The sequence below is a fragment of the Schistocerca nitens genome, chromosome 8 (genome assembly GCF_023898315.1).
Source record: "Schistocerca nitens isolate TAMUIC-IGC-003100 chromosome 8, iqSchNite1.1, whole genome shotgun sequence".
Classification (NCBI taxonomy): Eukaryota; Metazoa; Arthropoda; class Insecta; order Orthoptera; family Acrididae; genus Schistocerca; species Schistocerca nitens.
In genome coordinates, this window is record NC_064621.1 from 257,367,980 (window position 1) to 257,392,627 (window position 24,648).

Below are 24,648 nucleotides of genomic sequence, written 5' to 3' on the forward strand. Positions count from 1 at the left end.
TTGATTTAACCCTGCTATTCCGTTCGGATCTATATGACCCGAAATGGTTATAATTTTCGCTTCTTATTATTTAAATATCCAAATAACCTTGTGAAATTTTGTAACTTTTTCTGAAAATGCAATGGCAGTATGTGGTTAAAAAGTTTTAAAGCAATTTAAGCCATCTGGCCATAAACCTCGAGAGTTGCACTCAAACTGTTCGGGTCAATGTGACCCGCCGTTAATATGATTACTCTAAATTCAAATACTTTCTAGTTGTCTCTTATTTTATAGTAGTAATGACTTTCATTGTTCATACATACTCTCAACATTCAACAAGTCAACAAAGGCACTGCGTTTACAACAATGGAAGTGTCATTACGACTTGTCAACTGTTCGAATTATCCGTTTTCTCTACTCAGTTTGTGTTCTCCATAATTTGCAATGAGTCTGAATTGTGACATAATAGCGTTTACATCAGTTACTGGCGCTGAGTTGGAAGAATCGATAAATATCTCAACAGACGAAAGACATGTTCTCCATAATTTGCAACGAGTCTGAATTGTGACATAATAGCGATTACATCAGTTACTGACGCTGAGTTGGAAAAACCGATAAATCTCTCAACAGACGAAAGACAACTTTCCGAGTTCGAAGATTATGTCAGTAATTCATCAGAAAGTGCGTGTTCCGATGACATTGACGACAGGCCTCAGCTTGTTCAAAGTAGTGTACAGACTTCTGTTTTTAAAAACTGGAACCCGTAATGGCAGTTGCAACCACCAGCACAATACAGCCGTCTGCCTGCTTCGAACTTCGTCGGGAGTACCCCGAGAGTTATCAAGTATGTCAGCAGCAGAATAAGTGACGTAAGAAGTTCATTTGGAGTATTATTTTCTACAGCACATCGCAATGAAATAATAGAGATGTCAAATACTAAGCAGCAACGAGTTATTGTGACCAATTGAAAGAACATTGATGATTATCTTTTTCACGCATACTTAGGACTCCTGTTCCTTGCTGGTTTGTATCCCTCACATGAGGAATCTACAAAAAGTTTGTCAAATAAGAATACTGGGTGGAATATATTTCGAGCAACAGTGTCCCTAGGAACATTCTGTAAAATATCGTTCGCCTTGCGAATTGATAGGAAATCCACGAGAGAGGAAAGACGACATACTGATAAACTCACCGAAATTTGAAGCATCTGGAAGAATTAGTTAGAAGTTCTTCCTACACAGTATAATCCAAGGGAAAATGTGAGCGTCGACGACCATCTTGTAGCATTTAGAAGCCGCTATCAATTCTAGCAGTACATCCCATGCAAACCGGCAAAATATGGGGTCAAGATGTGGACTCTGTGTAGCGACAAATCTTCACATATACTAAAAGCCCAAAGGAGAGTGGAGTGCCACCAGAAAAAAATCAGGGAATGAAAGAAGTTGCTGATGTTACCTGTGATTCGCGAGGTCAGAATGTAACACGTGACAATTTTTTTACGTTGTACAATTTGGGATAGCTGCTCCTGAAAAGGAAACTGACAATGTTATAAACCATACGTAAAAACAAGCCAGAGACTCCACAAAATATGACCGACAAGGAGGTTCATATCTTCTCATTTTAATTCGCAAATGACGCTACGATGGTCAGTTATATCCTTAAGAGAAATAAGAATGCCGTGCTACTGAACACTCTCCACCGTATTGGGGAAATAAGTGCAGGGCTGATAAGAAGCCAAGAATGATTTTAGATTATAATTCAACAAAAGGGGCTGTAGACAAGCTCGGTCAGCTAACAGGTACATATATATGTAAAAGAAAAGAAAATGGGTGGCCTATGACAGTTTTCTACAATATTCTTGCTGTTACTGCTTATAAAGCATATCTCTTGTGGACTTCGATTGACCCGTTGAGAATAGTCAGAAGCATCCAAGAACCTGAAGGAGTGGCATGTATGGCTGAATAAATAACAACAAGAAACTCTACTAAAAGTGCACGCGGTATGTTCTGTCCTTCAGGCAGTGACAATAAAATGAACATGTTGTATGGAAATGTTAATAAACATTATGCAAAATACACGTTGATTATGGCTCACAAATGTTCTAAAAATAAGCATGAGTAGGATTTTTTTCACCATTTTATTGTGTCGTGTCATACTGATCTGAAAAGTATCTTTGTGTAGTAAAAGAACAGCAGCGTTAAAAATTTTCATCTTATCTTATGCGTATGTTGGATACTTTAGAACCAGGGAAAAGGTCCCCCAGTGGTTCATCAGATATCTAGCAATCTGGAAACAGAAGGTAGTTCTCAATAAATGTGGAAGAGCTCTGAACCTCACTGGAATTTCAGGCTCATGATTACATCTATTATTTCTTTTTGTACATGAAACAAGTTTCATTCCCATAGATGACAGTCGCACCGCAAATAATTTAACTAGTACTATAGTAAGTAGTTGATTATTTGGAATAGAACATGTTGGATTCAGTTTCAGTCAATGAATTCTAGAAAAAGTGAAATGTTAGTATGTACTTAAGAGTTTTAAGTAAACAGAACATTTTAAGTTCCTTTCGATGTAAAATATAAATTTTTACGAAACATCTTGCATTATATAGTGATGGGCAGAAATGCCAATCATAGAATAATCTCTTCTTCTAAAGTATGAACCGATAGGAAGTAAGTAATCTCTCTTGAGCTTACAAATGAAGCATAAATGTTCTGAGTAAATTATTCATTAAGACACTTTTTTGAATTACCCCATAATACTTATACACAACAATATATATATATATATATATATATATATATATATATATATATATATATATATATATATATATATATATATTGTAATTATGCCAAGAAACACACTCGGTGTCTTATTCGAGAACTCTGAATACATAAAAGTTATATTTGATAGACTAGCTGTACTATTTTGGGCATCATGTCAATGACTATACGTACATTATGGTCTATAGTAATATAATCTGATCGCTATGTAAGCCATTGTCTCGATATGTTTTACAGGTAGCGTGGGAATTACGCTTAATATGGATGGGCTTGAGCCAAAGACGAACTCGACAGAGGATGTAGAAGCCAGTGAAAGAGCACGACAGTTTCAGGTGGGTACTGCAACTCTGCCGTCAAGCATTTGCGACTTTTCGGTGTGTTGCTAGCCGCTTAGAGGGTGCAAAAGATACTAATCACTTCACATACATGGCCTATAAATAAAATAATGATGTGTCTCAGGAAAACTAATGTGTAATTTTATTCTGCAGCTGGGTCTCTACGGACATCCTATCTACACTAAGAGTGGTGATTATCCGGCAGTGGTGCGACAGCAAGTGGATGGCAACAGTGAGGCTGAAGGACGACCGCGATCAAGGCTGCCAGCCTTCACACAGGAAGAGGTCGAGTACATTAGGGGTGAGTATCGAAGTACATAGCACTTGAAGAGAATCGAGATCGATAAATGTTATCCCGCACTGTCCGGAAATGATTCTCCAATAAATTGTTCTCACATGTTCTTCATCTTAGATCATTAGTACCAGCGACATTTTCTGGGTGAATAATGTCACATCCGATAATGTACGGTAACAGCTGCTGCTTTCCGAAACTCTGTAACTTCTCAGAACTCATAGGCATCTTTGATACCAATATACTGAGTAGAACCACGCCCGAAGAGAATAACAATAGACTATTCGTTAAAACTTCGAACAATAATCAATTAAAGGAATTTATTTCACAGTTTGAAGCTGTATGGTGAGAAAGTATTCTTAATAAATTTGAAGTGTCAAGTAAAAGTAAAGAGAAGGACTTTTAAAATGTCTCCAAATAGCTTTCGGGAAAGTAGCCGTTCGACACCATCAACAAGTGCCGAGATTTTGACAGGTGAAGACCTCGTGACCCTCAGGGCACAAATACTATTAGAGGGAGCTGAGCAGGGAAGTTAAAGACATCGGTATGCGGGGCATATGCAGTAATACAACACACAGGAACGGTAAACACTAGCGCCACTACAGTGAAGCTATCGATATTGAATATTTCTTAACAGCGGCAGAGCAAGTAGCAGGATTCCCAGCAGAATGATAACAGAATCGCCCATGTCTATTAAATTCTATCTCTATCGACTCTGTGCCACTCGTTTTGCGCTGTGAGACGTGTCATTGTTTATTGTCCAGTTGGAATAACGTTTCTGTCTAAAGTTTTGTTGCCTAAAATCTTTTAATATTTTTATATGAATAGTTGCTTAGTATTTAGTACAGTCTTATAAAGAATCACGTACACATCGTTGCCTTTGTGCAGTGGCGCCGCCTGATGACCAAGAGTGAAATCACCCTACATGGGCGCTAAAGCGAACCGGCTCAGCCGTCCTGAGTTGTCGTTGACGCATCTTCTTTATTGGTCGACTTGTATCTGCTCCTTATTGGTGCTATGGATTTTTTATTTTGCACGTTTTATATATATATTTGACAGACCAGTTGTGTGATAACCGTCTTTCTTGTTTGCGTCTTTGCCCTGTCCTGCTGGCCTGCTTGGTTCTTGGTGCTCATACAATAGTATGACACAGTATTCTTATCTTCCCTACGGAATGATGTGGTTGAATGTGCGTGATAACATTTCGTGTGATTACGACCCTGATTTTTATTTGTTGATGAAACACTAGCGCACGCAACAGATGACAAGATACACACACAAGACCAACACACTCAGTAACTGCTAGCATTTTTTCAGGCCTGCGACCATGTCCCTAATGAGTTATCAAAAGAATGGAAGCTAGTTGATTTGTCATTACTTACTAAGATAATAAGGGGGCTCTTACTCTTACAATTATGGATCTGAGCTTTTGAGACGACAGGTAATTGTGTGACTGAAATTTTACTACAAATTTTGATCTTATTATTGAACATAATCTGGTATCACTGGTCCATACTATTATCGATACTGACAAGTATTGAAGCAGCTAATTGCTCTCGTATTATCAGCCGATCAGTTTTCACACTATAGGGAGGCTGAAGGGAATTCATTATGACAGACCAGGGCACAACCCTTCCATTCATCGCCACGCTGAAGTACACCGCGATGCACAACGCGAAATGGCGCTGCTACACAAATTAATGCACAAGCGCGACGGCACAGAGCTGTGAAGCTAACCATAGAGATGCTTGAGCACATAATTTTCAAGTACGCTCGTGAGACGAGCGAAAGAGATGAAGTTTGGTTCGCGAACTGTATCTAGTACGATATACAGCATTTCAGACGTTACCACCTTCTAGAGGGAGCGTCTACGCACTGCGTCCTGTCCTCAGCACGTCCCAGCTACTTTCTACCCGACACGCTACCGGCCGACCATACTGATCGTTGTTCGAACTGCCACGTTCCTATTGGGTGAACGCCAGCCTCCGCCCTCTGTACTCCTCTTTCCGAAGTGCCTCAAGCATTCCCTGTGTTTAACTTCCTTAGTTTCTCTTTTGAGAAACGTACTGCATCTACTGACAATCCTTTTAAACAGCCCTTCAGCTTTCTAAGCCCAACACAGTCACACAGCATGCCCTCATACGTACTGGAAAGATACAGGAAGACGAGGAAATGTGACACATTGAAACGTACTTGAAATAAAAATATTTAGTTACCTCCTAAATGTCCTTTAGCTGTGTTATTCATGAAGAGTACTCACACTATCGCTTCACAGTGTCGAGACGCATTATTATGATTGGAACAGGTTAACAGTACGTCGATGAAACTGGTGTGTAATTATATTTTTGGGAAGTGTGTAATTTTTATTATTCAGATAATACTGCTTCTTGTATATAATTGTTGCACGATCACGCAGATTACTATATGAACGATATTCTATCCTTACACTATAGATCTGATGACGGCAGCTAGGTACTATCAAAACTAGTCATGAAATAAACTTTTGAGATCAAGCGATCTTGGTTTCTAATATTATAAAAGACTGACTTCTTCAATAAATATCAGTGAGTAATAGCGAACACTGTGCAAGAGTCACAAGTGAAGGAGGTAGACTTGGAAAAGGCCGGGAGTTATGGCAATATTTCAATTAGATTACGTCGTAGTCAGACAGTGATTATTGAAACAGATACTGGACAGTAAGATGTCACAGAGTAGATAATGACTCAGATCTCAATTTAGTAATGATGATGGGTAGACTGAAGTTTAAGAGATTAGTCAGGAAGAATTTACCTGTAAACAACAGAGATAAAGAAGTAGTAAGGAACGGAGAGGTACGCTTGAGTTTCTCTAAGGCTTTAGATACTGGGATAAGGAAAAGCTCAGTAGGCAGTTCAGTAGAAGAGGAATGGATATCCCTGAAAATGGCAATCATAAGAGTTGGAAGGAAGAACGCAGATATAAGGAAGGCAACACCGAAGAAGCATGTAAACCAAAAGAAATACTTCAGCTGATCGACGAAAGAAAGAAGTACGGAAATCTATAGGGAAATCCAGGAATAAGAAAATATAAGTCACTTATTAACGAAGTAATTAGGAAGTGCAGAGGCGTTAAGGTGGAATGGCAGCCAGAAAATTGTGAAGAGAAAGAAGTGATGGTCGGAAGGACTGACTGGCATATAGAAAAGTCAGAACAACATTTTCTGAAATTAAAAGCAAATATGGCAACATTAAGAGCGCCAAGAGAATTCCGCTTAAATGCAAAATGGAGGGGGGGGGGAGGAAGCGGATAGTTGGAAGGATAGATTGAAGCCCTCTATGAGGGATAGGACTTATCTTATATGGTAATAGACGAAGAAGCAGTAATCGATAGGGATGAGATCGAAGATCCAGTACTATAATCAGAGTTTAAAAGAACTTTGGACGACTTAAGATTAAATAAGGAAAACGGGATACATAACAGTCAATCTCAATTTATAAAATCATTTGGGCAAGTGACAACGAAACGACTATTCACGTTGACGTGTAGACTGTACGAGACTGGTGATACACCACAAGACCTTCGGAAAAGCATCATCCACACAATTCCGTAGACAGCAAGAACCGACAGGTGTGAGAATTATGGCACAGTCAGCTCAACAGCTCATGTATTTAATTTACTGGCGTGAATAATATACAGCAAAATCCGCAGTTGAGGATGTTCTAGATGACGATCGGTTTGACTCTAAGAAAGGTAAAAGCACCTCAAAGGCAGTTCTGACGTTGCAGCTGTAATGGAAGAAAGACTGAAGGAAAATCAAGACCTTTCATAGGATTTGTCCTTCTAGGAAAATCGTTCTACAGTGTAAAATGCTTCAAGATGTTCGAAATTCTGGAAAAAATGCAGATAAGCTATAGGGAAACCAGATAATGTAAAATACGTACAAGGGCCAAGAAGGAGCAATAACACTGGAAAACCAACAACGAAGTGCTCGGATTAAAAACGGCGTAAGACAGGGATGTTTGCTTGATTTTCAAGAGTGTGTTAAAATTTAAAGGATTTCAGTAATACGATTCGCTGATGAATCATGAGCGAAAGTGAAAACAATTCCATGATCTATTGAATGGAACGAACCGTCTAATAAGTACAGGGTATTGAGAGTAAATCGAAGAAAGACAAAGATAATGAGAGGAAGCAGAAATGAGAACAGTGAGAAACCTAAGATTAGAGTTGGGGTTCACAAAGTAGATGAGGTAAAGGAGTTCTTGTGATAGGCAGCAAAATAACCCATGATGGACGGAGCAAGGAGGACATAAAACGTCGACTAGCACTGGAAAAAAAGGTATTCCTGGTGATGAGAATTCTATAAGTATCACACATAGGCCTTAATTTGAGGGTTTCTGAGAATGTACGTTTCGAGTACAGCATTTTACGGTAGTTACACACGGATTGCGGGAAAACCGAAGCAGGAAAGGGTCGAAGTATCTAAGATGTGCTGTTGTAAACGAATGTTGAAAATTCGATAACTGATAAGGTAAGGCTTGAGGACGTTCTTCGCAGAGTCGGCGAGGAAAGGAAATTATGGAAAACACTTACAGAAACAAGGGGCGGGATGACAAATTACCTGTTCAGACATCAGGGTAAACTGTCGTGGTACTGGTGGGTGATGTAGAGGGTAAAAGGCGTAAAGGAAGACAGAGATTAGAATATAAACAGCAAAGGCGTAGACTGCAAGTGCTGCCCTGAAACGAAGAAGTGAAGAAGTTGGCACAGAAGAGGAATCTTGGCGGGTGGCATCAAACCAGTCAGAAGACCGATGACACAAAAAAACGATCTTGATAATTCAGTCTCAACGGTTTCCTTAATAATTCTATGCCAATAGCTGGAACTGCATTTTACAATCTCTGTACCGTTGTATTCCATAGGAATACCAGTGTCAAGGAAATATTCATCAACAGGACATTTTTTTCGGCTGTTGTTAGCGCATGTGACACACATGCTAAGCACACCAGTCCTCCGCTATCCTGATGGTCCGTCTAATATATGACGTACTACAACTGCAAGGGGTACTGTAGACACCCGCATTACGCAAACCAAGATCGTCGCTTAGAGTTTTTAAAATGGGCCCTAATGATGGGTGGTGGTCGAAAAACACAATCCACACTATGTTTCTGCAGAATATGACCAATCCTGTTAGGAATAGTAGCTACGTAAGACAAAATTGCCATAGGTTTTGCTGTCACCTCGTTCATTTCGTCACCCATTCGACTGACTGTTGACTGTGAGAGCAGTCTACGACCGTTCTGGCGAAAGGTGACTTCTAGATGAGATAATTCAACTTTCAGCGTCTGAGACAATGTCGGTCTTGTTGCTGTTGTGGTCTTCAGTCTAGAGACTGGTTTCATGCAGCTCTCATCTCCAAGTAAGTACTGCTTAGTGTATTCATCTCTTGGTCTCCCTGTACGATTTTTACCCTCCACGCTGCCCTGCAATACTAACTTGGTGATCCATTGATGCCTCAGAACATGTCCTAACAACCAATCCCTTCTTCTAGTCAAGTTGTGCCACAAATTCCTCATCTCCCCAATTCTATTCAGTACCTCCTCATTACTTTTGTGATCTACCCATCTAATATTCAGCATTCTTCTGTAGCATCACATTTCTAAAGCTTCCATACTCTTCTTGGCTAAACTATTTATCGTCCATGTTTCACATCCATACATGGCTGTACTACATACAAATACTTTTAGAAAAGACTTGCTGACACTCTATACTCGATGTTAATAAATTTCTCTTCTTCATAATGTCGGCCTTATGACCCAAGAGACAAAGTTTCACATCACGTTGATCTGGATGGTGACAAATATCATGCTGAAGTTCAAAATTTCCACATTCTCTTATTGCATTTGTGCCTTGAAAAGGACAGTGTGTGCATCAGACGAAATGTCGGCGTTTTTCGATTATGACGCCGGTGAGCGTTCCAGTAAGTTGTCCGAATATTTCTCACGCCGGAAGAATCCTCCACAAGGAGGAAATGTATTGTCGCTTGAGGAAGAATTGGCTGTACTAGACTGATATTGCAAGGTGTTCTTCAGTTATGTTACCTTATCGCGACCTCAATGTTGTTCCAAAGTTGTGCATAACACTAATCATTCCGGCGTTAATAGCATCAAGCAACGCGTTCGGTCAGGTCTTGTTCGTAATAGGATCCATTATGCTGGCCGAGAGTCTCTCTCTCTCTGTCTCACCGAAGTAGTTGCTTTAAAAAAAAAGGAACTACTTCGGTGAGAAAACGGCGGCATTTTCCATGGATTATCTGGACTTTGTTTCTTGGTCCTAGTGTGATTGGGAATTCCGTTCTGTAAGTGCCTACGTTTAAACGTTTCCATGTCTCGGAGTTTAACACATCTTGACGTACTGTAATCAGCCTCACAGAGAACGCTTTGGACGAATCATCTTCATCCGTACCAGGGAGAGGTGTAAAAATTTGCAACGGTAGCTAATCGTTTACCAGAAGTTTTTTAAACAATCTCCTCAGGCTCCAATGGAGGGTAAAAGAGAAGTATGTCATTTGTTGACAAGAGCACGTTCGTCCATGAGTATTATAGCAACACCTGAGAGGGCTTCCTTTTGTTCACTGACGGTGGTCCTGATAGTATCTTGCCCTCGAACGAGAGCTATTCTACAGTGGCACTAAACAAGAAGGGTTACGGTCAGGTGACGCAGTTTTTACTCTCTAATCCAGTGAATCGCCGGCTTGTGCAGACCCAACAAAAAAGGAGGAAGACTAACAGCCTCCTGAAGAAAAGATCCTTGTCACGAGACACTATCCGAAGTCTTCACTGTGCTTTTCCCCGCCAGACCATGCACCCGCGTGGAGATCATGGGGCAACTGGTTATTTTTAGCTCTATTCTCAGTTACACTGGTACTGCAATATACCGTGTTGCAAAACACCTTGTTAATCTGTTGAGTCCTCTTAGTAGCGCAGTGTGTGCATCACATCCAGAACTCGGCGGGTTTCTTCGGTCTATTAGACGAATTGCTTATAAATGAAGCTGATATTTTCATATGTTTCGATGTGGATCTCTTTTCACTCCGGTTCCTCTGTTTCATTCGTTACAGCTAACTGAGGTAAAATGCCGTGTGGCTAGGGCCTCCCGTTGGGTAGACCGTTCGCCTGGTGCAAGTCTTTCGAGCTGACACCACTTCAGCGACTTGCATGTCGATGGGGATGAAATGATGATGATAAGGACAACACAATACCCAGTCCCTGAGCGGAGGAAATCTCCGACCCAGCCGGGAATCGAGCCCGGGCCGTTAGGTATGACATTCCGTCGCGCTGGCCACTCAGCTACCAGGGGCTGACAGCTAACTGAGGTTACGTTTGGTGTTGAATTAACGATCCTACATCGACATGTGTTGCCTTCCACTTACCTTTAGGGGTTTGGCGCCTCAGTATACAAAAACGCAAACCTTACTGCATCGCTTTGTTGTGAGTCTGTCTGTCGTCTTGTCTGTCCGACTCTTAAAAACCCTTTTTTCTCAGGAACGAGCAGCCGCATCAAGTTCACATTTATGTCCCACATTAAGATCGATGGCCCCTTGGCGGAGGAAAATACTTAAGCATTTAAGTCAATCAACACATACGGCCATTTATGTCACAAAATTTGATACTCGATAACTCACCCATTAAACTCTATAGGGTACTTCCCGTTGACCTAGAATTATGAAATTTTGCGAGAAGCAATGCTCCACAGTACAAAAAATGAAAAATCACATAATTTTTAATTTGTAAGTATATATAAGAAAAAATATTGTTGTCGGTTTTTTAATCGGTCTGTGTTTGTCCGTCTGTTGGGACCCTTCTTTCTCTGGAACAATTTTGTGTGTCAAGCTCAGGTTTACGTCAGTTACTAAGGTTAATGGTCCCTTGGCGATTTAAAAATTGTATGCTTCTAAGTCAGGGCAATCAAAATTCTCACATATTTTAACACTCGAAAACTTACTCATCAAAACCTGTTGCGTATTTCTCGTTGACCAGGAATCATAAAATTACACATGAAGCTGGGATCCACATTACAATAAAGGAAAAAATCCGAAATTGTTAATTTCTAATCACATAACACCAAAAGAAATTTTTGTCATGGTTTATGTCTGTTTGTTTTTTCGTCGGTTAAAACCATTTTACTCTGGAACAGATTGGCGTATCAAGTTCATATTTATGTCTCATGTTAAGGTCTTGGCCTCTTCGCGCTGTGATAATTGTAAACTTCTAAATCAGTTCATTCAAATGATACAGCCCTTCATGCCATGTATTTTGATAGTCGAAAACTCACTCATCAAAGCCCGTATGGTACTTTCCGTTGATCTAGAATTAAGAAATTTGGCAAGAAGCAAGATTTCGCAGTACAAGTCAAGAAAAGCTCCAAAATCGTTAATTTTTAATTATATCACACGAAAAAAACGTTTTTGTTGTCATTTGTTATTCGACTTCAGACCGGAAATTTCAATATTCTCAGAAGCCTGGGTATCCGTGGGACCGCTAGCTTGCAAGTATCATATCATGGATATTCTGAATTCTCTGAATGGATAAACTGCCTCCACAAATAATTAAGTTTGTACGGAACTCTCAGTGCACCTGCCCAATTTTTGTTCATTGACCAGTGCTATGAACAGACAGTTAGAGATACAATGGGGAGCACTTTGTCTCGTATTATTGCCAATCTAAGAAAATCGAGGAACGTGCTCTTAAGCCGGCAGCACTAACACCTGCGTGTTTTCCAAAATACGTGGGCAATATTTTAGTTGTTTGGTATCATGGAATTGCGATTTTACACTACCTTTGGGAGCATCTGAATTTAATCCACACGAAATTCACTTCGCGATGGAGATGGATGTCTTGGTAATGGGGAATGCTGACGTTATCTTGGGTCGTGCTGTACACAGGAAGCCAACTCACACTTTTTTATCTTCAGGCTGGGTGTTGTCACCAGCTGCTTCAGCGTAAGGGGGTACTTGGTACCTTGATCCACACGGCCCTCTTCATCTCAGTTTCTAAAAGCCATATGAGATACACTATCTCTAAGTCACCTTTCACCATAATGGTTATAGTGACAGATCAGAAGCACTTTGTACTATCGGCCAATCGTGAATTGGCAGAACGAAAACAATAACGAGGAGACAACAAAGCGGAGGCATTTTTGCTTCTTTTGTGTGCTGTCCTTAGGTTAGTTAGGTTTAAGTAGTTCTAAGTTCTAGGGGACTGATGACCATAGATGTCCCATAGTGCTCAGAGCCATTTTTGAACCATTTTTGCTTCACGCACAGACTTTCCTACAGGACTGGCCATATTCTGCTGGCACATGATGTTAATTGTGTTGTGACCACCATCTAAGTTTAGGGACCTTTTATAATCTCGCGATCTTACTTTGCATAAGGCGGGCATCTACCACATCCGTTGCAGTTGTGGTGTGTCGTACACTGGTCAGACCTTCAGGACAATGTAAGAATGGTGCATTAAACATAAGCGCCACACTCTTATAATACTCGATTACGTCTTCTGTTGCAGAAGCAACGGGGGGACAGAAATAAATGCTACTTGCTCACCCGTTGGGGACTAATAGCGACTGTTGATAACATTCGACGTGTGTCATCTTCGGTTGTGTGGTGGCGTTAGTGTCCCCACATACCGAGGTTTCAAAATTCCTTATCCAACTCTCTCTTGTTCCATCTGTGCCTTGAAAATGACAGGGAAGAAATTAAACTTCCACTTTAAAAAATTTGAGCATTATGTTCTTGCAGTCTATCAACTTCCAGGGTGATATAAATTTTTTTGGAGTCTATCACCATAATGGTAATAATGGCCTCATATTTCCAACATTATCGTACTTCTTGGGATATTAGGCATGTATCCCATAGATATTTTTTTCTAATTTCAGTCATTGTGCAAAATAACTTTAGTAACAGTTAGTCTCATTGAGGAAGGTAAACTCTACACTTGCATTTACGTACACACGCCGCAAGCACCGTACGTTGCGTGGCGGTGGGTACCCTGTTCCACTGCTAATTATTTCCTTTCCTGTGCCACTCGCAAATAGAAGGAAGGAAAAACGACTTTCTGTGTGCCTCTGTATGAGCCCTAATTTCTGGTAGTTTACCTTCGTGGTCCTTACGCGAAATGTATTTAGCGGGAATAGTTCTGTAGTCAGCTCGGAACGCCGATTGTCTAAATTTTTTCAACATTTCTCCTCGAAAAGAAGTCCCTCCAGAGATTCCCATGTGTTGTCCGAACCTACCAGTAACAAATCTAGCAGCCCGCCCCCGAGCTGCTTCGGGTCTTCGTTTAGTCCGACTAGGTACGGATCCAAAACATTCGAACAATACTCAAGAATAGATCGGACTAGCGTCCTGTATGCGGTCTCCTTTATAATGAACCACACTTTCCCAAAAGTATTCTAATAAACCAAACCCGACCATTCGCATTTGTGTTCCATTCCATATCGCTTTGCAGCGTTACGCCCAGATATTTAAACGAAATGACTTGTGTCCGAAAATTACGATTTTATTTTTCCTACTCATCCTCATCAACTCAGATTTTTCCACATTTTAGAGCTAGCTGCCATTCATCACACGAACTGCAAATTTTGTCTAAGCCATCTTACACAATCCTACAGTCACTCAACTTCCAATCCTTCCCGAACACCACAGAATCATCAGCAGATAACAGAAGATTGTTGCCCACCGTGTCTGCCATAACTTTTACGTATATAGAAAATAATATGGAAATGCCGTGTGCCTAGGGCCTCCCGTCGGGTACACGGATCGCCTGGTGCAAGTCTTTCGAGTTGACGCCACTTCGGCGACTTATGTGTCGAAGCAGATGAGATGATGATGATGAACAACACAACACCCAGTCCCTGAGCAGAGAAAATCTCCGACCTAGCCGGAAATCGAACCCGGGCCCGCTGGTACGATATGCCGTCGCGCTGACCACTCTTCAACCGGGGGCGGACGTAGAAAATAATAGATGGTTCAAATGGCTCTGAGCACTATGGGACTTAACATCTATGGTCATCAGTCCCCTAGAACTTAGAACTACTTAAACCTAACTAACCTAAGGACATCACACACATCCATGCCCGAGGCAGGATTCGAACCTGCGACCGTAGCAGTCGCGCGGTTCCGGACTGAGCGCCTAGAACTGCTAGACCACCGCGGCCGGCGAAAATAATAGAGATTCTATCACAGTTCCGTGGGGCACTCCTGACGATAACCAGCAATTCTGGATGTATAATATGCTTATGTACGGAGAGTGAGTTTCTACTGGATCTGGATTTTCAGGACCGCCCGGTACGTGATAAAATATGTCGTCCCGAGACGGGGAATGTATGTCAGTATAAGGATAGGTTCTATGAAGAAAATTTAACTGAGGAACTGATCATTGATGAATTTTTCGATTATTAGGATTGCAAATCAAATAGTTTAGAAATAAGAGGCAATTGGTGACGCTCTGCCATTATTTGACTAACATACAGAGACGAAAATTTTGTATACAGGACAATTTTGCTAAATAGGTATAAGCTGTTGGGAACAGTCCATAAACGGTAAGAAGTATAATAGATCACATGAATATATGGCCGCGAGCGCATTCGAATGGAGGTACGTACACTTGAAGATGAAGTTTTTTCACAGTGTAAGTTTCCATGATTGAAAACACACATGAGAACGCACCAGGAATGTGGGAATACTTCGTCTCAACTAGTGTGGTATTTCATTCTCCTGACAAAGATGAGTTGGTCGCAGCACAGTTTTAGATGTTTAAAAGGCATTTGATACTGTTGACCATAGGATTCTACTTTAGAAGTTAGAAGGAATTAAGGGGCGTTGATAGGATGGTGTGGGTATGTGGATCCGTGCCGGAGGAGGGTGGATATGTAAACGATGAAGACAGGCAACTTCATGTTGAAACCTTTTATCAACAATTGTAAACAAATTTAGAGCAGTGTGTTCGCAACAGGCAGACAGCAGGTCGTAGGCAGTGACCCTCGGACCCAGGAGCGCTCCGCGGACGCGCCGACACAGGCGTTTTCCGAGGCGAGAAGCGAACGGCTTTATGCTCCCACTGCTCTGTAGCTGTCGATGCTGGCTACATCGGGGCGGCAGACCAGCGACGGGTACTGAAAGATAGGAGGGCTTGGACAAGCAGGACTGCTCCGGGTGTTGAACATAGGTCTCACACTTCGGGAAGCGGCTCTGCCAAATTGGCTGTACCTCACTGATCGTCTAAAGCCACTTGGCCGTGGTAAAGCGGCTTGCTGCCGGGATTCCAGGCAGTCACGAAGTTCACCTTCTGGAAACAGCCGTGGTGCCTGCGTCAAAAAATGGCTCTGAGCACTATGGGACTCAACTGCTGTGGTCATAAGTCCCCTAGAACTTAGAACTACTTAAACCTAACTAACCTAAGGACATCACACACATCCATGCCCGAGGCAGGATTCGAACCTGCGACCGCAGCGGTCGTGCGGTTCCAGACTGTAGCGCCTTTAACCGCTCGGCCACTCCGGCCGGCCGCCTGCGTCATTAGTACAACGCTGGCTGGCACATACCCGACGTCATATTACTATATAACTATTCGATGCGCTTTCCTTGGGGATTTTAATATCTCTGCGTCGTTTCAAAAGCCCTCGCGCTTAAGACCATGCTGTCGTGTGCCCACAAGGATTTTTCATATCGACAGGCCATTGATGTATCGTCATTTAGAAAAAGGTCGAATTGACACTGAGCCAACAGTGAAGGGTTGTTGTTTCGACAGAAGTCCGGTTGCTGCTGCTGGTTATGCCTTTTGAATGTGACGGAGTAACATATCGTTATATTTCCTGCCCGTTGGACTGTAGAGTAAGCATCTAGCTACAACAGAGGCACTGGTGTATCAATCACTGTTACAACATTTTTACATTCATCTGCATAAATTCTCAGTAAACAGTTCTTGTGTAACATTTCCCCTTCATGTCTTCCTACCATTTTTATATTTTATTATGGGCACTGTTTCACTCTTACAATGCTCAAGTACGGAGTTCCTTACTTTTCGCACAACTCTACGTCACTGACTGAGACTGAATGACTTCTTCGTTGTTGCCGACACAAGTACTGCGGACTTGTTGGTTGAAGGAACGTAAATGTGGGATACGGGCAACTCTTCGTTTGAGGTGGTAGCGCATCATTACTTCAATACGACACAGGCAGCAGACGTGGATGTTGCTATAGTGGCGATCTCCAGTCCAATATTTTTTAACTTGGTCGAGCAGGTGTTGCGGCGTCACATGACCATTTAGTACAGCTATCATCTGATCCAGTGAAGCAGGAAATGTGGAGTAGAGGGTGGAAGTTAGTTTTTGTTTCGTTAGGATCTCGAAGGGTGGGTCTGGCAGGTAGATTAAAGAGTAGTTGATGTTTAGGGCTGTGGTTCCAGTGACAGTGACAGCTAACCGGAAAGAAGATCCTGAAGTCACATGTACCAGTTTGTCAGCAGCCCTTTTCCCTGCAGCTCTGTTCGCTATATGCCGTATAAATAACTTTTCTTGCAGCTGGTGCAAATAACAACAGGTTTTGGTGCTGACAACAGGAAGTGTGCTGCTATCTTTTTGAAGAGTTCGGCCTTACTTACTTCAGAGTGCTTCTGAAATATACCACTAAGTTGTTCACCGTAATATCTAGGGGGATCCACTTTTCTTTAACGATGAACTAAGCCTTTCTGAATGTCGATGAAGGAATGATCATCCCGCAAATTTTCATTGCACATTACATATGATCAAGTACCTTCTGCGGAATTCAAGCGAGCTACACTTTTAACAACTGTTTGCTACTCCAGTTCTCTAAGCTTGCGGCTGTATGCAAAACATCAGAGAGGACTAAGACGTATTTCCCTGGTTTAAAAGTAAATGGGGCAACCAATTAGTCGTACTATCCTCAATAACGGGGTCACACGCTGTAGAAGTAGACCCTTATTCTCTTTCACCATTTAAACCATATATTTCCCCATACAATGATACATAACAAGATTGAGCTTTCGCTACCTCACCCGGAATACGCTGAATCGTCTCTTGCGTTGTCACTCTTGGATCGACAGACCTTTTTCTTACTACTACCACCGCATGCGCTAAGTAACCCTAAACGGAAAAGAAATGAAAGGTAGAAAAACAACCACACAGTCTAAAAAGGAAGTCTACAGTTACTTGAATTCCTCCATCCTCAATGTATTTTTTTCTGAGAAGAAAGTTACTCCAAAAGCTATGCAATGTAAAATGCTAACACCTTCTTCTCTTTCTGCGCTCAACATCTCACTTGTTATAGAGGGATGCTGACTCAGTTTTGGACGCTAGGAAATGGGAAGTTGTTGTGTGGGAAATCTGTAACAAAACATCGATGGTATGGTAATGACATCAGTTGGTAGTGTGTGTAGTTCTACATTATAAAGCCATGTGTGAGAGGAGTGGGTGGGAATGAAAAATGAATGAATAGTGTAGTACAAGCACTTTACGTTATTAAATAACTCCATTGTAAAACAGCATTGTACACAAGGGATACACAGACTGAGGTAGCGCTGTTGTAAACAGACTGTGCTTGTATTCGGGAGGTTGGAGGCTCCGACATGCATCCGGCCACTGTGGTTCAGGTTTTCTGTGATTTGCCAAAATTACTTCAGACAAATGCCAGGGCGGCATCTCCTATAAGGGAACGATCGACTACCTTGTCACACCAGTCTGTAAGTATGCATAACGTTATTTTTTGTTGTTCTTAAATTGCAGTAACAAGACACTTACAATATGCTAGAAAACGAGATCTATGGATGAATAAAACTACTATTACTGCAAGACATTATCACACCTCTGTGAAGGCAGGAATAAAAAACTGTTTTGAGAGGACGGTAAGTTTCGGTAAGTTTCGGTACGTCATGTGTCAGTTACAAGAGAGTGTGGGTGGCGACAATGACGTTGCCTTGTATTTTCTCTGACCACCAGTTGTCAAGGAAAAATTGAACAAATGTTTACAAGGAAACAATTTAATTTGTGCATGTTTGCAGAAGTGGTAACAGTTGAAAACGAACAGATTTTATATTATCGTGAGAATCAAGCAAATTACATAGAGAGGATTTCTCAAAATCTTGACTAAGATTGCTTTGGAGTCGGTTGCGCTGCACATCTATTCGCCCAAATCAACACAACAACTTTCCACCTTTCATCATTAAGAACATAAACAAACTCAACAAACAGTGCTTTACAACAATTATTGCACTATAAGTAAAATAACAAAAATTATTTACAAACTACGGCGTAGACATACTTTATTCAACGTGTCAACGTCACTACAGGTATTCGGATTTAAGTTACGAAATGTTCTATATGCCTGCCGTAATTGGCGATGATGTGGTGCACACGAATAGCGAAATTCTGCATGACCCGCTAAAACGTCAGAATATCGATGCTGTCGATGACCTCCTGAATTGCTGGTTTCAGCTCAGAGATGATATTGGGGTTATTTCTGTACACCTCGGTTTTGACATAGACTCACTAAAAGGAGTTACCCCAGAGCCAGAATGCGGTGCCCAAAGTGCTATATTAGGACTTCAAACACTCTCCTGCTTCGATGGGGTCTAGCTCCATCTTGCATGAACCACATCTTGCGACAGTGTCACTTTGGATAAGGGGTATGAAAACGTCTTCCAAAACCTTCACGTACCGTTCGGTAGTCACCGTGCCATGAAGGAATATCGCACCGATTATTCTGCGACTGGACATTACTCACCACACAGTCACCCGTGTGACTTCTCGATCACGAAATCCGGATTCTCAGTTCCCAAAATGGGCCACTTTTGCTTATTGATGAACGCATGCAAATGAAAGTGGGCTTGGTCGATAAACCAGACCATGCATGCATATTAATTCCAATCATGCCCTCCCTCGGTGCAGTTTGAACGTCCTAACGCAAACCGTTCAGAAGTTATGGCGATTGTATTTCATATGGTTCAACAGTTGTCACTTGTAAGTAGAAGGTATTTCTCCGATGTTAAACATTGTTACAGCAGCGTTGTAGACACACACGCTGCTTTAAACATGACTTCTATTTGGAAGTAAGGACAATGGCCGTCCAGAAATTGAAGTGATGCGATTCAAAAAAAATAATAGTAATAATAATAATAATTATAAATTTAAAAAAAAATCTGGTAATACAATTAGAAATCCGTTCTGCACATCACATTGCTTAATCTTGGTATAGCACGTAACTATCAACCATTGCAATAGTTGTGTTCTGTAGCACTCTGTGCATGTCCCTTACCCGTACAAAGCGTTAAGAGAAAGAGTAATTTCATCCACTTCTATTTGGTGTTAATTTAGCGTGTAGTGAACTACAAGCTACGATCTCCGCTTCGACCTCAAGCGCCTACTATAATCTTTAACACGTCATTGGTTGCTTCGTAATGTACCTGTCTTTATAATACACGTAAATTATTATTCATATTAGGTTTCCACAGCGCCGTTGCTGCGGCATGGAAGAATGCGTTACATGAGGGAAAGTCAGACAAAACTGCAGAACTTTGTTGTTAATGTTAGAGCTGTCGTCTCAGTTTATCAGGAAACTGAAATATACAAATTATACCTTGTTACAGGTTCAGCGGACTTCTTTTCAATAAACCACTACAACACGACTTTCGTGACGCCAGGACTCACGGGCGATTCACCTTCCAAACTGCGTGACATGGCTGTAAATAGATCAGAGGGTCAGGTAAGTTTAGTGGAAAAACGTTTGAGGCAGGCAAGTGTTCATAAATTGGTGATGAGTGACATGTTCACCTCGAAGGTAAAATAGATCGAATGTTTGATAATCAGATATTTCGCTGGAAAATTGTTATAGCAGAAATCATCGAGCTTGAACTCGTGCTGTCCTATAACTCTTCACATTTAATAACACAATATGTGGCCGAAAACAAGGTCTTCCAATAGGAAATGGGTTAGCTGGAACGTAGCCTGATATATTTATTAATGACTTGCAAAAAATTTTTTAAATAAATTCACAAACCGTAAACATCACGTAATTTACTATAAAAGTTATGTAGGTGGTATGTTGGTTATGTCAAAAGGTAGCGCAAACTATATCGATGCCTTTGAACGACAGCTGTGTCGTATAAACACCAAAAAATTATCTTACCACTGAAACAAAGGAAAATAACTCTATTAACTATTTGGACCTGACGATCACTTAAACTAACAATACACGTAAGTCAGAACTTATAGGGAGACGTAAGTGCACTTATAATATTATTCATGCCAAGTCCTATCGCTCACTGCACCATATTGGAGAACTTTTTGCCTCTATGATACACCGACTTATTTGTTTGCCTTTAGACGGCCAAAAAATACCAAAAGATATAGCCGTGGAAAACGAGTATACATTCATCTTTGTCTTGAGACCTTACAATAAGATAAAAAATAGGACCATAATCATTCAAGAGCACAAGAGGCATTAAAAGCAACAGAAATTTGCCCCGATGAGATACCATGGAAAAATCCGTTTCAACAGCTGGAGAAACAGCTTCAAAACAGAACCATCAGATGCGCCTTTCAAATAAATAATACTCTAACAATTCTGCTTAGGTACAAGATGGGTAACAAATCTAATTTTGTATTAGAAAGACAGTTATGTTTTTCAATATCAGAGTTAGGGGATATGGACATCCGCAGAACAGAACTGCATCTGGACATAGATAACAATATGAGTGTTTTACGTACTCCGGCAAAGGGGGGCCTATGGAACACTCTGGAAGAACTAAAGGTCTACAGCTACTAAAGGCGACACCCTACTAAAATTATAAATTAACAAATCGAATATTCATCGGACGCTGTTTGTCACTTCAGGACAGGCTACTGCAGTTCTTGCAACTCCTAATGTTCTGAAACTTAGCCCACTCAAATAGTAAATATATCTTTATAAAGATGGAGTGAAAGATTTTTTTAATTCATTCATGTAGTTGGGAAAAAGGAAAAACCAAGATCTGCCAACAAGTCTTATGTTGCCTAAACTTTCTGTATGCAAGAAACATTAATAATGTCGGAATTCTTCCAACTTTTTTCTCAGAATCTCAGTGTCTCGTGCTCCGAGAGCATTGAGAGCTATGTCCTTTTCAAAAAAGAGCTATGTACTTTTGAAAATAGAGCGCAAGATTCTCCACAGATTCCATTACTAAAACTTTTATCTGCACCCAACACCAACGGCGCTACAGTTTTTCAAATTTTGTGAAAAATGGCGAAATACGTAGTTTCTGAGTACTCCTATTTCCGTTTCTGTTTATAAAGTAGAAATGTATTACATACTACGTTTCAGATTGGAAATGAACATTTCAGTTTCTGATAACAATTACTTCATCTGCAACGGGGTGAATCCTAGAAACGGTGAGACAGCTTCTTCCAGTTTGTAACATCGCCAACCATTTCCTCAATAATTTCCATAAAATATACTTCACTTTCGTCATTTAAAATACTCTGGTACGTTTTCGCGGTAAACTAGACTGTAGTTATTGCCAATGGACGCAAATTTCAAATCTGCTTTTCTACAGGACCACGCTCCGCCTCATCTCAACTTACATGAGCACGCAACAACGTGAAGAACTCACTCAGGTGCTGAATCTTGCCGCGTTATGACCCTCGGACCATCAGGAGGTTTCCAGTTTCCTATCCAATTTTTGACTTGCTGGTAATTCCGTAAAGAATTATATTTCTCAACATCTTCTGTGGGTGCCAAGATTCAGTTCGCTCTTTGTGGCAAACTTAGCCAATAGCTGTTACTGCAAGAGGTCAAGTATGTGGGATCTGCTGACAGGTCCACTTTACAATGGGATAAAAAATTGTCCTCCAGCTGTTATTAATTCTTCGCTCGTAGAGTCTGCTTTCTTCAACGTGCCATGTGCTGAGTTTAGGTGTTATTTTCCTCCATAATATTCCAAAACTTCACTTTTTCTTGAACGAAAGCAGAGGATGTTCTATACATCCACTAACAGCGTGACAGGACAAAATCTGTTCTTCCGAATTGGTCTACAAGTAGGTAAATATTGCCTCCATCCCTTCATTTATTTCTGTTGCAGGTAGGTACCCTAGTTGAGTGACCTCAATACGGTAGTCTGTAGGGTTGGGAGAGAGCGCTAGACCTTGGGGTATGGAGTATTTTTAATATTTTGGAAGGCGAATTGCGACTTTTAAGTAGCCATACAAATTCTAGTTCCGATCCACTAACCAGATTAATTGTGACTTTTATTTCATTTTCGTGACAGAAAAGTACTTGACTACACATATTTTTCTTTCCCTGAAAGCTAGGGACGCCACACCCCCCAACCGGCACCGCAACCCCCTCCGCCTCCACTGCCCCCTCCGCTTCCACTGACACCGCCGCCCCCTCACCCCATGTGTATGGGTGTCCTTCCCTTCTTTCTCTCAAGTAGTTGAACTACGTTGAAATACACTTCTGTAGCAAAATATGTGATACTACCCACCTGCAGCTACCAAGTCATTCACGTTTTGAATTTAATCCACCTCTTGTTGCCAAGTTCATCACCAAGTCGTTTAGCTTATTTTGGTATTGTAGATTGAAGCTGCAATGTCATTCCTTTCTTAACAAAATTTCACTTGGCATACGGCAATTTAAATTACTTGGTTAAAAAGTCATCAGGCTTTTCTTTTGCAAATAAGATGCACTGGTCTTTGAACTTCCGTTTTCCCTGCCACCGACGTGACACGCCTGTTGGTTCCTTAGGATGCCGAATGCTAGTTGCTATAATTCCCCCATGAACGTACTTTTTATAGCATAATTCATGCTTTGTCACTTCACTAATCCTTTTCAATAGCATGTGTAAGCAAATTCCATGCTGCGTTTAACACTATTATCCATTAGTGTTCTCAGTCCTTTCTTTATCATAACAGATTCATCACTCATCATATTTTTTTAACTAATAAACGTGAATTCTCGGTATACGGATTCACTTTCAGCATCACAGTATCACTAAAATATACCGAATGTAATCAATTGCGTTAATCCACGAGCCTTATTATTTTGTGCCAATAGCTCTGAGTGTGATGTAAAAATTAGAGAAAATTGCGCTAGGCGCGCCAAGGAATAATGCAATGTTGTCCGCTAAATAAAAGTTCCTACACACTTTGTGTTATTACTGATCATTAACGTCATTGTTTGGTAGATCATTTATGACACCCGTAACCACTCTTATATGCAAACAAGAAAACAAAAAGGAATTCACGCAATCCCTACCTGACTGTGTTACTATGTAGGCACTGACAGTAATCCGCGCGATGCTACACTCCTGGAAATGGAAAAAAGAACACATTGACACCGGTGAGTCAGACCCACCATACTTGCTCCGGACATTGCGAGAGGGCTGTACAAGCAATGATCACACGCACGGCACAGCGGACACACCAGGAACCGCGGTGTTGGCCGTCGAATGGCGCTAGCTGCGCAGCATTTGTGCACCGCCGCCGTCAGTGTCAGCCAGTTTGCCGTGGCATACGGAGCTCCATAGCAGTCTTTAACACTGGTAGCATGCCGCGACAGCGTGGACGTGAACCGTATGTGCAGTTGACGGACTTTGAGCGAGGGCGTATAGTGGGCATGCGGGAGGCCGGGTGGACGTACCGCCGAATTGCTCAACACGTGGGGCGTGAGGTCTCCACAGTACATCGATGTTGTCGCCAGTGGTCGGCGGAAGGTGCACGTGCCCGTCGACCTGGGACCGGACCGCAGCGACGCACGGATGCACGCCAAGACCGTAGGATCCTACGCAGTGCCGTAGGGGACCGCACCGTCACTTCCCATCAAATTAGGGACACTGTTGCTCCTGGGGTATCGGCGAGGACCATTCGCAACCGTCTCCATGAAGCTGGGCTACGGTCCCGCACACCGTTAGGCCGTCTTCCGCTCACGCCCCAACATCGTGCAGCCCGCCTCCAGTGGTGTCGCGACAGGCGTGAATGGAGGGACGAATGGAGACGTGTCGTCTTCAGCGATGAGAGTCGCTTCTGCCTTGGTGCCAATGATGGTCGTATGCGTGTTTGGCGCCGTGCAGGTGAGCGCCACAATCAGGACTGCATACGACCGAGGCACACAGGGCCAACACCCGGCATCATGGTGTGGGGAGCGATCTCCTACACTGGCCGTACACCACTGGTGATCGCCGAGGGGACACTGAATAGTGCACGGTACATCCAAACCGTCATCGAACCC

General features: G+C 41.7%; 1 protein-coding gene across 1 annotated transcript in view; it reads left to right on the forward strand.

Moving 5' to 3' along the window:
• Window positions 1–24,648, forward strand: part of LOC126198709 (myrosinase 1-like) — an 87,222-nt gene that overhangs the window by 29,693 nt on the left and 32,881 nt on the right. Inside the window, exons 6-8 of the mRNA XM_049935218.1 lie at window positions 3,003–3,097; window positions 3,254–3,401; window positions 20,033–20,148. Of these exons, the coding sequence (XP_049791175.1) occupies window positions 3,003–3,097; window positions 3,254–3,401; window positions 20,033–20,148 (359 nt within the window). The remainder of the gene's footprint in view (window positions 1–3,002; window positions 3,098–3,253; window positions 3,402–20,032; window positions 20,149–24,648) is intronic.